Source organism: Ascaphus truei, chromosome 18 (genome assembly GCF_040206685.1).
Source record: "Ascaphus truei isolate aAscTru1 chromosome 18, aAscTru1.hap1, whole genome shotgun sequence".
Lineage (NCBI taxonomy): Eukaryota > Metazoa > Chordata > Amphibia > Anura > Ascaphidae > Ascaphus > Ascaphus truei.
Genome location: NC_134500.1, coordinates 9,098,116 through 9,114,751, shown reverse-complemented (window position 1 = coordinate 9,114,751; position 16,636 = coordinate 9,098,116). Strand labels below are relative to the sequence as shown.

Here is a 16,636-nt window from a genome sequence, read left to right as displayed (position 1 = left end):
GTTGCACAACAGGACCCAGGAGTCAGTCCTAGACAACACGCCCCCCCCCCCCCCCCCCCCATGTCAGTCAGAGGTGACAGGAACCGCCCCCAGTGTCACTCCTTGAAGTGACAGGACCCCCAGAGTGTCAGTGTTAGAGGTGACAGGACACTTCTCCCGAGTCAGTCCTAGAGCCAGGTGACAGGACCCCCCCAGAGTGTCAGTCCTAGAGGTGACAGGACCCCCCCCAGAGTGTTAGTCCTAGAGGTGGCAGAACCCCCAGAGTGTCAGTGTTAGAGGTGACAGGACACTTCTGCCAAGTCACTCCTAGAGCCAGGTCCCCACAGAGTGTCAGTCCTAGAGGCGACAGGACACGCCCCCATGTCAGTCAGAGGCGGCAGGACCCTCCCCCCCGTCAGTCCTAGAGCCAGGTGACAGGATCCCCCAGTGTCAGTCCTAGAGGTGACAGGACCCCCCAGAGTGTCAGTCCTAGAGCCAGTTGACAGGACCCCCCCGCCGAGTGTCAGTCCTAGAGGTGACAGGCCTCCCCAGTGTTTCAGTCCTAGAGGTGCGCTGAGACAGAGTATTGGTACTCTCTGTGCCCCGCGGGGCCTCCCCGGCCTCTCACCAGGATGTCCCGGAACAGCAGCTGTGTGGTCGGCTGCACTGTCCAGTCCACTGCGCCACCGTCTGGAATGCGGATCCGGATGACCAGGGCCTGGCTGTCCATGTCCTGAGGGAGGCCGCAGCCCAGTAACAGCATCCCGGGTCGGGTCACATCATGCGGGGGGTCCCGGAACCCAACAGCACTGTGCCGGAACACGGGGGAAGAGAAAGGCAGCGCTCAAGCTGCCATGTTGGAGAAGGGCAAAGTGACGTCGGGAAGGTGGAACGCGCCATATTGGAAAATGGCAAATGGTACCCAGCACTGCAGGCATCTGTCTGTGTATGTTCTCACCAGACCTCACTTCGCACTCACTGCAGGAAGTCTTATGTATTAGCAGTGTGTCCTATTGCCATCATTAATATTGAGTTCTCACATTGTGTAGTGACTCTAAATCTCACTAATTGCTAGGACACACTCACTATATGAAATAGTTGTTATTATTACTTATGGGGGGGGGGGGGGGCAGTCTCATTAATGAGACAGCAGCACTTCTCTTAGGCTGCGCTTATAGTGCCGGCGACGTCAGGCTACGGTCGCTGGAAAAATCTAATTGAGATGACTTCCAACGATCGCGACCCCAAGTCGTCGTGCTTACTATAAGCGCGCAACGGCTGCAATACATTTGTTTTGACGCGACATCGCTGTCGCTGGCACTATAAGCGCAGCCTGAATTAATTTAGATTGTAAGCTCTGCCTCTACTTTCAGAACGACATAAGAAAATGATTCCACCCTATTGATGATAAGGACAGGACACTGCATGCACAGGGCAGGGCGCTGCATTCCCAGGGCAGGGCGCTGCATTCCCAGGGCAGGGCGCTGCATTCCCAGGACAGGACGCTGCATTCCCAGGACAGGACGCTGCATTCCCAGGACAGGGCGCTGCATTCCCAGGACAGGGCGCTGCATTCCCAGGGCAGGGCGCTGCATTCCCAGGGCAGGGTGCTGCATTCCCAGGACAGGACGCTGCATTCCCAGGACAGGGCGCTGCATTCCCAGGACAGGGCGCTGCATTCCCAGGACAGGGCGCTGCATTCCCAGGACAGGGCGCTGCATGCACAGGACAGGGCGCTGCATTCCCAGGACAGGGCGCTGCATTCCCAGGACAGGGCGCTGCATTCCCAGGACAGGGCGCTGCATTCCCAGGGCAGGGCGCTGCATTCCCAGGACAGGGCGCTGCATGCACAGGACAGGGCGCTGCATGCACAGGACAGGGCGCTGCATTCCCAGGACAGGGCGCTGCATTCCCAGGACAGGGCGCTGCATTCCCAGGACAGGGCGCTGCATTCCCAGGACAGGGCGCTGCATTCCCAGGACAGGACGCTGCATTCCCAGGACAGGACGCTGCATTCCCAGGACAGGGCGCTGCATTCCCAGGACAGGGCGCTGCATTCCCAGGACAGGACGCTGCATTCCCAGGACAGGACGCTGCATTCCCAGGACAGGGCGCTGCATTCCCAGGACAGGACGCTGCATTCCCAGGACAGGACGCTGCATTCCCAGGACAGGGCGCTGCATTCCCAGGACAGGGCGCTGCATTCCCAGGACAGGGCGCTGCATTCCCGGGACAGGACGCTGCATTCCCGGGACAGGACGCTGCATTCCCGGGACAGGGCGCTGCATTCCCGGGACAGGGCGCTGCATTCCCGGGACAGGGCGCTGCATTCCCGGGACAGGGCGCTGCATTCCCGGGACAGGGCGCTGCATTCCCGGGACAGGGCGCTGCATGCACGGGACAGGGCGCTGCATGCACGGGACAGGGCGCTGCATTCCCGGGACAGGGCGCTGCATTCCCGGGACAGGGCGCTGCATTCCCGGGACAGGGCGCTGCATTCCCGGGACAGGGCGCTGCATTCCCAGGACAGGGCGCTGCATGCACAGGACAGGGCGCTGCATGCACAGGACAGGGCGCTGCATGCACAGGACAGGGCGCTGCATGCACAGGACAGGGCGCTGCATGCACAGGACAGGGCGCTGCATTCCCAGGACAGGGCGCTGCATTCCCAGGACAGGGCGCTGCATTCCCAGGACAGGGCGCTGCATGCACAGGACAGGGCGCTGCATGCACAGGACAGGGCGCTGCATTCCCAGGACAGGGCGCTGCATGCACAGGACAGGGCGCTGCATTCCCAGGACAGGGCGCTGCATTCCCAGGACAGGGCGCTGCGTTCCCAGGACAGGGCGCTGCATTCCCAGGACAGGGCGCTGCATTCCCAGGACAGGGCGCTGCATTCCCAGGACAGGGCGCTGCATGCACAGGACAGGACGCTGCATGCACAGGACAGGACGCTGCATTCCCAGGACAGGACGCTGCATTCCCAGGGCAGGGCGCTGCATTCCCAGGGCAGGGCGCTGCATGCACAGGACAGGGCGCTGCATTCCCAGGACAGGACGCTGCATTCCCAGGACAGGACGCTGCATTCCCAGGACAGGACGCTGCATTCCCAGGACAGGACGCTGCATTCCCAGGACAGGACGCTGCATTCATAGGACAGGACACTGCATTCATAGCCCAGGGGTCGCCGAGTGCCAGATCTGCTCTTTTCAATGTAATAACCAAAGTGGCACTGCTGCTAAAAAGAGAATGCCAGGGTCTGCATATCCAGACCGAGATTCAGGAAGTTCAATTGTAGTAAAGGGCGTTGCTAACTCCATTAAACATTTGTTTTGTTATTTGGATCCTCTCCTGACTCCTGTTTCTGATGGTGCTCTACTCTTCTTACCGCTACTGCGAGATCCAGGAAGGAATGTATGTGCTAATAGTGATCGCACTTCCCCTTCCTGTGCCCCGCAGGTGAACATGTTATCATTGATGCATCCCGCTAGCAGCTACGGTTATTCTCAGGGCCACAGGGAATCCGATGGATTTACTCAGGAGACACAATGTAGCGGAAGAGATGTGACACAGAACAGATGCACAACCTGGGATTACTGAGGTGCATTCATGGCTATATATTATTAACTCCTTCCCAGCCAGAGGGTCCTACACTGCAAGCACAATATGGCCCTTGTATTGCCCGCCTCTTCAGCTGCAACTGATGACACAGTCTTGAAACACATAGTTCTGCAACAATACTAAAGATACAGTGAGCAGGACCGCGGCTTCACATCGCCGGAGTGACAGAGGTGAACTATATACGGAGATGGAGTACTCATTTTAAAACTTCTAATCGAGCTAGATCAGGGGTAGGCAACTCAAATCCACCAACAGGTCAGGTTTTCAGGATATCCCTGCTTTAACACAGGTGGCTCAATCAGAGATTCAGTCAGAGCCACCTGTGCAGAAGCAGGGATATCCTGAAAACCTAACCTGGGGGGGGGGGGGAGCTTGAGGACTGGAGCTGAGCACCCCTGGTCTACACCATCCCCATATTACCTGGCAGGAAGTCACAGGACATGCTGATGCGAGTCTTGGAGAGGTGGATAACGCACCACCCTCTCTGGCAGCAAGTTCTTGTATACCCCCTGAACTCTTCCCCCTCCCCCCCCCTCCGTCCGAACGTTAAACACATTAGGGAGAGTGACAGGGTGAGATATGATGATTACAATCGGTGTGCTATTGATCCGTCTGTCATGGGTAATCTTTCAAGAGTTAATAAGAACGGGAGCGGAGGGATCCTGATGAGTTTCGTGCCACCCTCCCCCCCCCCCTTGCTTGCTCGTTAACAAGCCATCTAACGAATATAGAACTCTCTGATGATTACATCGGAACTCATTGCCGCGTCACTGGCTTGAAATAGCCCAGCATGACTACTAAAATATAACCCCAGCCGGCAGGAAAGGAGTTCAAAAGGCACAGCCTCATGTAGCACTATGTTACATTAAAAGAGTGAAAGCACTCAGCCCCGTTACGCCTTCTCCACCGTTCCTAATGCATGTCCTCCTGTAATGAGCAAGAACACTTATAAAGCACAGTCACTTTTCAGACCAGTCCCCAGATAACGCGTGTCCTATAATCCCGATTCCTTTTCCACTTTTGATTCCTAAATTCAACCCCGAAAGCAACAAGGACACGTCCTCAAGGGCTACCAACAGGTCAGGTTTTCAGGATATCCCTGCATCAACAGGTGGCTCAGGAAGCAGGGATATCCTGAAAACCTGACCTGTTGGTAGCCCTTGAGAACTGGAGCTGGCCGCCCCTGACACACACACGGGTTCAGTTAGATTCTCCCCGGTGCGCGCGCAGGGCTCTGATCTCTCAGCGCGAGCCGCGTCTCGTGTCACCGTATCTGTCTGACCCCGGGGAACGTGCAGCAATAAGAGACACGGAGAGAGCGCGCTGAAAGGTAGCAGGCACCTGATCCGGGTGCGAGAGCTTCGGTTACAGTCAGCGGCGGGAGCAGTTAACCCATCACCTGCCGCGCGTCCAGCGATGGCGCCTTCTGTGCACCAATATTGCTCTGCACAATTACAATGCTCTGCGTGCTACAGGCTCATCTGGCAGGGAAGAGGTTACATTTACTTGTATTTTTGTTGTACAATGCGCACATTTGTGTTATACAAAAATTGTAACAATAATAATAATAATAATAATAATAATTTAAAAATTCGTTTTTTTCCGGCACAGTTTAGGATTCTCCGAGGCGAAGCTCTTTGCAGAGGAATCTCGCGCAGGGGAAGTGTGAACGGGTTTGTGGTGACAGATGGGAGAGCGGCTTATCCATGCTGAGAAATGATAACGTCACGCTGACCTCTGACCCCTGACAGCTCATCTCTCACCGTGATCAACTCCGCGGGAGCAAGAGGTGCATTGATTTCCATGTAATACAAGAAAATATTACATTTGCCTAATTGTTACACAGTAACAGCGCCAGGCAAGAAATCAAACGTCTGTTTAATGCTGCAAGCAGCTCAGAATGGCCGCGGATCGATACGGCAGTTTGTCAAAGACGCTCTCGGAGGAGCGCGCTCTGCCGCTGATCGGACACGGGGGCTCGTTACTCGTATTTATTGGAAATCAGGTACGCAGAGTCAGCAGTACATACTATCCGAAATCAAAGGAGCCCCTGTGAGGGGGGGGTCGGGGGGGGTCGGGGGGGGGGGAGAAATGCTGCATTCTGTCAGGTAATTAAAAACCATTATATCACAGTCCTGCTGAGACCAGAACTTCATGCTCTGTAACTGACCCAGTCCGAAGTGAGAGAGCAGAACCTGACTCCGGCTGGCCGTCAGTCATAGGAAAGAGGCAGAGGTTACCATTAACCCCGACGCTGCCAGCAAGCTAAGCTCAGCATACAAATATTTCTTTGAAATGAGTCGCAGGCCGCTGCAGCAGCGAGATAGGTTATAGAAACGCTACAAATAAACAGAATTCTGCTGGTTTCACTCATATGATCACACAACGTCAAACCCTAAAACTTGTATATTTTCTATATTATGTTTCTATATTACAGGCACCGATAAACAGAACTTTAAAAAAAACACAAAAGAACTCAATATACATTCACATTAAATTAGAAAGGGAGAGTGTGAGTGAATGTGGAAAAGAAGCGAGTGAGAGAAGAGGAGGGATGGTGGAGAGAGAGAAGAGGAGAGATGGGGGGGAAGAGAGATGGGGGGGAGAGGTGTGGGGGGGGGAGAGGTGTGGGGGGGGAGAAGTGGGGGGGGGGAGAAGTGGGGGGGGGAGAGGGGGGGGGGAGAGGTGGGGGGGGGGGAGAGGTGGGGGGGGGAGAGAGGTGGGGGGGGAGAGGTGGGGGGGGGAGAGAGGTGGGGGGGGGGGGAGAGGTGGGGGGGGAAGTGAGAGAGATGGGGAAAGCGCGTGCGAGAGAGAATAAGTGGCGAGAGGAAGACTGTCCTCAGAACACGGCTCCTTCATCCTCTTTTATCAGAAAGTAGATCGTCACTGGGCCACAACTGGTGGGCACCGTCTCCGTCACCGTGGCAAACAGCCAGGATCCCAGGCCATACATCAGGGTGGGAATCCCTGCAGAGGGGAGACAGAATGGGTCAGAACCCAAACACTGGGCTCAGCAACATTAACCACTTGAGTGCTGCATGGGTTTGCTCCCGTCTCTGGCTCCCCCTCTATTGTGGCGGCATGGAAGGGATAACTTTACTTTATTTATTTATGTTTGGAGCACCTCCGCAGCTTCACTAATGAAAGGCAGCCAGAGAGATAATAATGCGATTAATATGAAACCCATAATAACCCGCTAACATAATGGGCTGTTCTAACCAACGGCAGCAAGGGAGATTTTAATAAGCTGCGATAATAAAGCAAAGTAATTAATCCCAGCCATATGGATAAGCAGCCACAGGAAGCCACGCTCCAGATATTCTGTTTGAAAAGACAATTGATGGCCTTTATAAAGCTAAATATTTAATAAGCCTTGGGTGGGAGGCAGGATGGAGTGTGTGGGGTGTAATTACAGCATCTCTCCATCACTTACCTAGATTTATGGCTTTGAGTGCGGTGAAGAGGCGGTTGTAGAGCTGCAGGTCCTGGGGGGGAGCACGGGAGCAGTGATACTTGATGAAGGGGAAGCAGCCGGTACGCAGGACATGGTAGTTGGTGCCGGTTACGTCCCAGTTGAAGTTGGACAGAGCAAACTGGTCATTGGCCACGGCACTGTACTTGACGCAGTAGGAAGTCCAGTGGGGAAGGTTCCGCTGCAGCAAGTGCTGGGTCAGAACCTCGGAGGAGCGAGGACGGGGCCGCCCCCCCCAGCCTGCCGGGAAAAGAAGAATTCGTAAGAAGATCTCATGGGTCGTCTTCAAGAGGAGCATGTCTGCAGGGGAGAGAGAGGGATGCGTGTCCCACACAGATACTACACATATAGTATACCAAGAGGAGCATGTCTGCAGGGGAGAGGGATGCGTGTGCCACACGGATACTACACATGTAGTATACCAAGAGGAGCATGTCTGCAGGGGAGAGGGATGCGTGTGCCACACGGATACTACACATGTAGTATACCAAGAGGAGCATGTCTGCAGGGGAGAGAGAGGGATGCGTGTCCCACACAGATACTACACATGTAGTATACCAAGAGGAGCATGTCTGCAGGGGAGAGGGATGCGTGTCCCACACGGATACTACACATGTAGGATACCAAGAGGAGCATGTCTGCAGGGGAGAGGTTTGCGTGTCCCACACGGATACTACATATGTAGTATACCAAGAGAAGCATGTCTGCAGGGGAGAGGGATGCATGTCCCACACGGATACTACACATGTAGTATACCATAGATACAGCATGTAAGACACATGGATACGTGCCTCACTGTCACACATGTTCGTCTTTTTGCAGCTGTTGGCATCTTCACTTTTCTAAAGTTTTATCACGAGAAATGATTATTTTTCCCCTTGCCCTATAAACTTCTGCATCACGTGGCTGAGGCTCGTGGCGCAGAATCACCAGTGTCACCATAAACGCTGTGCCCCATACCCTCCTTTCCCCCTTTAAGCCCTGCGACAGCAGAAACAAATCCCCTATGACTGGAGGCGACACAAACCTCGCTGGATAACATCCTGATCAAACACGTCTGCACACAGCGTGAGGGGAAAATAAACTGATGTACATCAGAGCACAGCGCACGGTCGCTTAATACACCGCATGTAATGCTATTTAATAGTTTTAGTACGATAAAGCAGAGATGCTCAACTCCAGTCCTCAAGCCCCTCCTTTCCCCTTCCCCCCCACCAGGTCAGGTTTTAAGGATATCCCAGCTTCAGCACAGGTGGCCCAATCAGTGGCTCAGTCAAAGACTATCTCACCTGTGCTGAAGCTGGGACTGATTGAGCCACCTGTGCTGAAGCTGGGATATCCTGAAAACCTGACTGGTTTGGGAGAGCTTGAGTACTGGAATCCAGCATCCCTGCTATAAAAGTACAAGCGACATAACCTTGGCTCTGCTGCGTTCCTATTTTTTCCCTTATATAGCACTGACCGTGTACGCAGCTCTATATATTGCCGGTATGAGTCACTGCCCTGTACAGCTTCCAATCTCCTTTTGGGATCCCTGAAGAACGGGGAGATACACAGTGACTTTCCCAAGGAGCGGATACTGGGATATGAACAGAGTTCATCCGCTTCAATCTATCCCACAACTTCAGCGAAGCTTCCTGCAGCAACACAGCAATCCTGCTCATTAAGTGGCTCCGTAGCATTTACTAAACATGAAAGTTGTTACCAGGCTCCACTCTTCTTTATTAGCACAAAGAGAAGGCTTCTGCTCTATTAATTACCGAGGTGAAGCCTGGCCTTGTTTGTGTCTGCGTATGATTAATAAATAGCAGCACCTGCCATTTTTAGTGCAGTAAATAAACAGGGAGCTGATTAATTATCCGGCTCTGACTCCACAGCTCAGCGAGCCTCAGGAATCACAAGAACAAAAGCAGACGTCCTGCTCATCATCATCTCACGGAAACATTTAAAGGGACACACTGGCTGAAAGCAAAAAAAGTGATATTATATAGACATGGGCTGAAAGATCACCACTGCGGAGACATCACTGCTTTCCCAGTGTCACCTTTCCTTGTAATCATGAGCCAATCACTATCGCCCATGTGCCAAAAATTAGATAGTAAGCTCTTTGGTAGACTCAGAGTGCCGTGCTATACAAGAAAACATTTAGATGAATATATGGAACTGGAAGCGCACGGTAGATGCGAGTCTCCGACAGGAGAGTTGGGCCTGTCCTGCTTTTTAATGTATATTGGTTTGCAATACATGCAGGCTCCCCTGGTAGCACAAAAGGTTAAAAACAGGATTGAATAGAACTATCCGCGCCATTTGAAGCCATTTACTTAAAATTACCCCGGTGCCTGAATCTGAGGGACCACACGAAACACATCAGGGGCGGCGGAGATAGTGCTGCTGTGGGTTTCTTTTCAATTTAAATAAAAGGAATAAAAACAATTTGCTGGGTATTCATCATTGTTCTTCTGGCTTCAATAATAAGAGCAATAAAAAAAAAGGCTTTATCAACGCATAAAACCCCACTCCAGATCACAGATTGTGTCCTTGTTGCTGTAGTTGAGAGATTGATATATTAACCCCCAAAGTGCTGGTCCGAGCCCTGAATTTATGACCATTATTATTAATAATAATAATAATAGCATGTTCTTGTACAGCGCTGCTAGTTGTACACAGCACTTTACAGAAACATTTTGCAGGCACAGGTCCCTGCCCCGTGGAGCTTACAATCAGTTTTTTTTTTGTGCCTGAGGCACAGGGAAATAAAGTGACTTGCCCAAGGTCACAAGGAGTTGGCACCGCGAATTGAACCAGGTTCCCCTCTCAGTTCAAACTCTCAGTGCCAGTCACTGAGCCACTCCTTCTCCCTTCCTGTAACTGGAAGCCCTCACTGACTCTCTGCCCTGCAGAGCTGACAATCTTACTGTTGGTGGCCAAACCGCAAGGACATAAAGTGACTCCCCCTGAGGTCCCTACATTGGGGACAAGGACCAGCATGTGCAGGCCCTGGTTCTTTGCTGACACACACAATTATAAATGTCACACACAATTATAAATCACACACACCACACACGTGGTTTCTCCTCACCTGGAGCAACCCTGCAGCTTCCGGCTTTATCTGACAGACTGAAGGAAACCCCAGTAGCCAATCAAAATAGAGGTATCTGTTGTCTGGCACAAGCTGTAACCAATACGAAGAAAGAATTGACAGGACGGACAGCCAATAGAAGAGCAGGAGGGCAGCGCGAGCCGGGAAACCAAGTGCATATTGATAGGCTACAGCCAATGAGCACAAACATCCCGCCCACAACTGTGCTTTTATAGCCAATAGCCAAAAGAACACAAAGGAGCGGTCTGAATCCTCCAATCAGAAGTTGTCTTACACTCTGGCGCTATAGTGTAACTGTATTGTGTATCAGCACAGTGAGGCAGTGCATTCTCTCCTCTGATGTCTTCATGTTATTACATCATGTGGGGGTGGAATTAAGGATTCAATCACAAAATAATCCATTAAACATGTCAGCGTCGTAAAGTCACCGTGGTCCTGTATGCAACTGACAGTTTAACCCAGGGGTGGCCAACTTCACCCCTCAACAGCCACCAACAGGTCAGGTTTTCAGGATATCCCTGTTTCAGCACAGGTGGCTCAATCTTCTATTGAGCCACCAGTGATGAAGCTGGGACTGATTGAGCCACCTGTGCTGAAGCTGGGATATCCTGAAAACCTGACCTGTTGGGGGTCTTGAGGACTGAGTTTGACACCCCTGCTTTATCCCATTGAAAATGACACAGTCATTAGGTCACTGTAGTTGTATGTGTGTGTGTGACCCCTGATCTGATACCCTGGGACACTGGATCCCTTCTATTTATAACTTCGGAAAGTAGCATCCACTCAAACCAGCAGAGAAGGATTAGGACATAAAACCCTTAATCCCTCTTTGAATACTAAACACACTGAGCCGCGTGTATGCACCACTGTGCTTTATCTCCTGTGAGGTCACCCAGGAGTTCACTGAACCAGTCCCGCACATAGAGGATACAAATAGATTGTAAGCTCTTCGGAGCAGGGGCTCCTTTTCCAAAGTGTCCCTTTTATGTCTGAAGCACTTCTTCCCATTATGTGTTATTTGTTATTTATATGATTGATACATGTATTACTACTACGCTATGTACATTAATGGTGCTATATAAATAAAGACATACAATACATGTTTTGTGCCATGTGTGATGCCTGTAGATTATAATGTCCATTTAGCATGAAATATGTATATAAATATACACACGCAGACAGCAAGATGCTGCAATATGGACTGCTCTACAAATCAACAATGGGAAACTTCACAAGGGTGGTAACTTTTAATGATCCCCACAAATATGAATTATACACAATAGAAACGTGTTGGCACAATGTAGCGCATTATCTAGATTACAAAAACAAAACAAAACTGTTGATATGTTTTAGTTTTACAGCAATTTCAAGTAGATGAGCCCCTTGGTATGTTCAGTGATATTCTTTGCCGCCATTCCAGCACAGGAGGGGTTAATAGTCACATCTTCTTAAAGCAGAGTTTGGCCTCTTAGCCGCACGCAACCAATGTGACCCAATTAGAACCTGTTTTTTAGCGTTATCATTCAGCAGCCCCCGTCCGGCATCACCCATAATCCCCTGCTTCCTGTCTTCTGGGGGGACTTTAAGCCTTTCTATCTCAGACAGAAGTCCCTATCTGTGTGCAGGGGGGAGGGTGCAGGAGATCCCTCACGTTCTTGTATAAACTTCAGCCTGTTTTCTTCTGCGACTCCCAGAATTCCTTCAATTTCCTGCACTGTTTCCTAGAAGAGACAGGGAGATAATGGGGAAGGGCTGCAGACCTGTCTCCCAAGTGGGATCTTTATGTGCTGTATGGCAGGGGTGCGCAAAGTTGGGGGTGGGAGAATTTCCAGGTGGGAGCAGAGGTCCCGTGCTCTCCCCCAAGGCATTTAAATTAAATGCCGGGGGACAGCGCGAAGCCTCGGCAGCTTCTCCTACCTGATCATTGGCGACGCGTCGCCATGGTAACTGGAGTCAAATGACGCTGCGGGGTCACGTGATGTGTGTCACATGACCCCGCAACGTCATTTGACGCCAGAGCCGAGGTGGATGTGGGGTGCGAGCCGGGAGGTAAGCAGGCAGGGGGGGTGCAGGTTAAAACCTTTGCGCACCCCTGCTGTATGCTATATGGTGGAGGGATTGTGTCATTTTTTTACCGACCATAACTTAATGTCTAGAAGAGATACCCGTCGGTCCTGGGACCTGGGACACACTGATTTTTTAGTATTGGTGCTTCTATATACTCCAATGTATTCTCACTGATAAGTCAGCAATTTCCATTGAAATAACATTTGGTAAAAATCCCCCACATCTTATTGATTCTGGTCCGTGGAGGTTGTATCTCAGTAGGACTGCAAAACTAAACATAACATGATCCACCACTGGATCTCCATATATCTCCTTTCTAACGTCTCGTTTTATACAATCGTTCCCTAGAACAGGGGTGCGCAAACTTTTGCTCCTGTGCCCCCCTGCCTCTTGTCCCCCCGGGTCATGTGACGTCGTGTTGCTATGGCAACGGGCGTGTGACATCATGCTGCATGACCCCGCGGCGCCGTGGAGATGCTTCCAGACGCCAGCTGAAGCAAGGTAAGTTGAGGTTCCAGAGGCCTCACGCGATCCCCTGGCATTTAACTTTAATGCCTTGGGGAAGAGCGCAGGGCCTCTGCAACCACCCCCCCCCCCAAAAAAAAATTCTCACACGCACCCCCCAAAAAAAATTCTCACCCCTGCCCTAGAACACCTCCTATTGTTCCACATAACTGCCTGTATAACTCCTCCTGTGTCATATACCTACTCCCTACTGTATATCTCCTCCTATTGCCCCCTATAACTCCTATTGCCCCATATTCCTGCTCCCTACACCTCCTATTGTTCCCTATAACTCCTCCTATTGCCCCATATACCTGCTCCCTATCACTCCTCCTATTGAGGGTAACTGCATGTGAACAGATTATTAACACTGCATGTGCCCCTGCAGGAGAGTAATTACCAGACACTGAAAGATGTTTTAATGAAGAATGAAGCTTCTCAGTCAACTTTCCTTGCCCGTGACTGCTGAAATGGAGCTGAAATCATTAGTTAATTAACAGCTCACCTTGAAATTAGTTTTTCCCTGCATGTTAGGTGCGGATATTTCCTGATGGATGATAAAGAGATTGCGAGCAAAGGCCGTGAGAGCTCCCTGGAGGTCCTCCTCGATGCTCCTGGTAATGATATTCAGAAGGATGCATGTGTCAGTGTCTCCCCTCCTGCCAGTCACCTGCTCGTGCTGCTGTAACTCTACGGTTCACTCCCCCAACACCCAGGGGCCGTGTATTATTATTGTATCAGTATTTCATGTACCTGCTTATTCTATTTGTAGAAAATGTAGAGAGAACATTGTACATTGATAAATGTCGCACTGTGTGTGAATGATGGAACCTCGGCCTCCACTTTGACCAGAGTCTCATCATGCCACCCCAAGTGGCGTGGGTTGTTAAGTCCGGTTTGTGTTATCCGAGGCTGCTCCGGAGTTTGCGCCCACTCCTCTCACCTCGAGTCACTGGCCCATGCCTTTGTGTCTACGTGTTTGGACTACGGGAATGCCGTATATGCGAGAGTACCGGTGTGCCTGACGCGGAGGCGCCAGCTTGTGCAGAACGCTGCAGCACGGATACCGCGATGCGATCCTCACTGTGAGCACATGACTCCTAACTTACGCGATCTGCACAGGCTTACAGTGACCTTCCGGGCTCGGCTCAAGTTGCCTTTAATGGCCTTTGAAACCGTGCAAGGCCAAGGGCCTGCCGATCTGCAGTGTGTTTTGAAGCTATGGAGGGATACTGGCTCTGATCTCAGATCCACAAGGGGGATCCGCCTCTCCGTGCCAAGGGTACTGCACACGACGCTGGGCGGGCAGGCAGGCGGGCGGCTTTCTCATGTGCAGCTTCAGAGGTCTGGAACTCGCTGCCGCCAGAGCTCAGCTGTATATCTACTTCACCCCCGATTCTGGCGCGGTGTGAGACTTACCTCTTCCTTCAGGCCTTCCTATCTAACAAAATAATTGTATATCATTTGAATGTGTTCTTTACCTGTAAAGTATTGTGATGTCCCCTTAAGTGGAGGCCAGTTTTTACTCCAAAAATAAATGATGATGATGAAATAGAGGGACCCAGTTCCTATAAACTGACACAGAAAGAAGGGAGCTACGGGACATGGAGACTGTCCCACCCCCACAGGGTGACACAGAGCTGTGGTCAATGGAGTCGGTCCCCCAAGGGGTGACACAGGAGGTGTCTAATACGCTGTTGCTGATACAATAAGTGTGTCTGGTATTACTAAGCGTGGAGATTGCCTCCAGAGCTCTGCTCAATACTCACATCATCCCCAGCCGATGTCTTTTCTGGTTTTCCATGAGCACAAACACTGTCCCTTGTTTCTCCTGACAAGCAAAGCAAAATGTGTCACTTTGTGCTGGTGACCCAAGTGTTTCTCCCAGAAGCTCTGATCAATATTTATTCACTCCTAAAATAACCCGCTACTACCCTAGTGTCAATTTATGCAAGAAACATGTCAGAGCTGCGCAGACGCGTGTCATAGTGATGTTTAAATGGGAGAATCATCTGAACAAGAAACACGTGTGTCTTCAGCTGTCACGTGTCAGAATGCACTCTAACCTTCATACCTGTCACCGACAAACTCACACACGACATGCCACCATGCTCACCCCTTTGTGTCATGCTCACACACTTGTCAACTCACATGTCACCATGCTCACACATCAGTCACGTTGCTCTAGTGCTTGCCCTGCCCTGGCAGAGGGGTTCCAACCTTTACATCGTAGCCGATCCCGTGAGCTTTACACATCGGGAAGAAAACGTTGTAATACACAAGAGAGAGGTTGGTGTGTACGAGGCGGGAGCTGAGGACAGCAACACGACTGGAGAGTGCGGGAGCCTGAAAAAGGAAAAAACAACATCACGGGAGAGAGGGATATTTTCTCTGACATCATAGGAGGGCAGCTAAATTCTATGACATCACAGGATAGCGACGTCTACCTCCAGTGACCGTGGTTCCCAAAGTTATCCTCAGGAGCCCACGGCCATACCATGTTTCTGAGGCAAGCACCAGACACGCTATTCATAAGCAAATTAGGTCCATTCCCCTGTGAGTAAGTGCATTGGTTATCCCACTAATCTCCACGCTATCCAACACCCCCTAACATCCCCCCCATCAAACCTAAATGGGATCAGCTGTCTGGCTGGACCACACTCTGTCCCACAACCAGCAGGCACTTTATCTTTTTGTTTCAACATTGTCCCTGATTCCTTGTAGATCAGGGGCGGCCAACTCCAGTCCTCAAGGGCCACCAACAGGTCAGGTATTAAGGCTATCCCTGCTTCAGCACAGGTGGTGCAGTCTTTGACTGAGCCACCTGTGCTGAAGCAGGGATATTCTTGCAGATGGCAGACATTACCTTCTTTGATATCACAAAAGGGAGGGACACAGTCCATGCCATTACAGAAGAGAGAAGTCTACCTTCTATGACATCACAAGATACAGATATCTACCTTCTATGACATCATAGGGGAAATTTACAAAATCCATTAACTGTCTCACATAAGAGACATACGCTATTAACTGTCTCACATAAGAGACAGGCTATTAACTGTCTCACATAAGAGACATACGCTATTAACTGTCTCACATAAGAGACATACGCCATTAACGGTCTCACATACGAGACATACGCTATTAACTGTACATACTCTATTAACTGTCTCACATAAGAGACATACGCTATTAACGGTCTCACATACAAGACATACGCTTTTAGCGGTTTCACATAAGAGACATGCTATTAACTGTCTCACATAAGAGACATACGCTATTAACTGTCTCACATAACAGACATACGCTATTAATTGTCTCACATAAGAGACATACGCTATTAACTGTCTCACATAAGAGACATACGCTATTAACTGTCTCACATAAGAGACAGGCTATTAACTGTCTCACATAAGAGACATACGCTATTAACTGTCTCACATAAGAGACATACGCTATTAACTGTCTCACATAAGAGACACACGCTCTTCGTCTGCTGACTGCAGACACAGGTAAGTAGTCCCTGCTCACGTCGGTGGGAGGAAGCGTTAATCTTGCCTCTGTGGCAGATAAAACTGGTGCAGTCTGTTCTCTGGTCGCAGCAAATATGTGTTTCCAGAAAGTGTCCCGCAGGACTGAGCGCTGAGCGCTGCTGTTTATGCCTCTCACTGATCAATATCTTTTTATAAACAGGAATCCAGAGGGAGAACATCACCTTTCTAAGGAGCCCGGGGCTGTACAGAAGTGCTACTCCTAGCAAATTGCATTTCCTGTTATACGGCAGCGCGCCCTGCGATATTCCTGTTATACGGCAGCGCGTCATGCGATATTCCTGTTATACCGCAGCGCGTCATGCGATATTCCTGTTATACGGCAGCGCGCCATGCGATATT

The 16,636-nt window shown here is 50.8% G+C and overlaps 3 protein-coding genes and 1 long non-coding RNA gene across 10 annotated transcripts in view; 1 reads left to right on the top strand and 3 right to left on the bottom strand.

The window, feature by feature from the left end:
- The window catches only part of MAP2K5 (mitogen-activated protein kinase kinase 5), a 141,834-nt gene extending 140,928 nt beyond the window's left edge, over positions 1–906 (bottom strand). Inside the window, exon 1 of the mRNA XM_075575461.1 lies at positions 608–906. Within this exon, the coding sequence (XP_075431576.1) occupies positions 608–742 (135 nt within the window). The 5' untranslated portion in view covers positions 743–906. The remainder of the gene's footprint in view (positions 1–607) is intronic.
- On the top strand, positions 117–5,690 carry LOC142468841 (uncharacterized). 3 transcript variants are annotated; one of them, XR_012788881.1, is made up of 3 exons: positions 117–897; positions 3,439–3,770; positions 5,212–5,690. It is a non-coding gene; the product is annotated as an uncharacterized LOC142468841 (long non-coding RNA). The 3 variants fall into 3 exon arrangements; XR_012788882.1 differs by having other exon boundaries at positions 117–925; positions 3,439–3,580; positions 5,212–5,689; XR_012788880.1 differs by having other exon boundaries at positions 3,439–3,580; positions 5,212–5,688.
- A 301-nt stretch (positions 5,691–5,991) lies between these two features.
- C18H15orf61 (chromosome 18 C15orf61 homolog) lies at positions 5,992–10,240 on the bottom strand. Of its 2 annotated transcripts, none has more exons than XM_075575459.1 (3): positions 10,152–10,240; positions 7,034–7,372; positions 5,992–6,567 (listed from the first exon to the last, which is right to left on the bottom strand). In XM_075575459.1, the coding sequence occupies exons 2-3, from the start codon at positions 7,368–7,370 to the stop codon at positions 6,440–6,442; spliced, it is 465 nt and encodes a 154-aa protein (XP_075431574.1). In that variant the 5' UTR covers positions 7,371–7,372; positions 10,152–10,240; the 3' UTR covers positions 5,992–6,439. The 2 variants fall into 2 exon arrangements, with proteins under 2 accessions (XP_075431574.1, XP_075431575.1); XM_075575460.1 differs by lacking the exon at positions 10,152–10,240 and adding an exon at positions 8,887–8,908 and having other exon boundaries at positions 7,034–7,312.
- A 1,157-nt stretch (positions 10,241–11,397) lies between these two features.
- The window catches only part of IQCH (IQ motif containing H), a 77,841-nt gene continuing 72,602 nt past the window's right edge, over positions 11,398–16,636 (bottom strand). For all 4 annotated transcript variants that reach the window (XM_075575383.1, XM_075575385.1, XM_075575384.1 and 1 more), the window contains 4 exons: positions 14,964–15,089; positions 14,513–14,574; positions 13,249–13,357; positions 11,398–11,893 (listed from right to left, as the gene is read on the bottom strand). In XM_075575383.1, the coding sequence (XP_075431498.1) occupies positions 11,765–11,893; positions 13,249–13,357; positions 14,513–14,574; positions 14,964–15,089 (426 nt within the window). In that variant the 3' untranslated portion in view covers positions 11,398–11,764. The remainder of the gene's footprint in view (positions 11,894–13,248; positions 13,358–14,512; positions 14,575–14,963; positions 15,090–16,636) is intronic.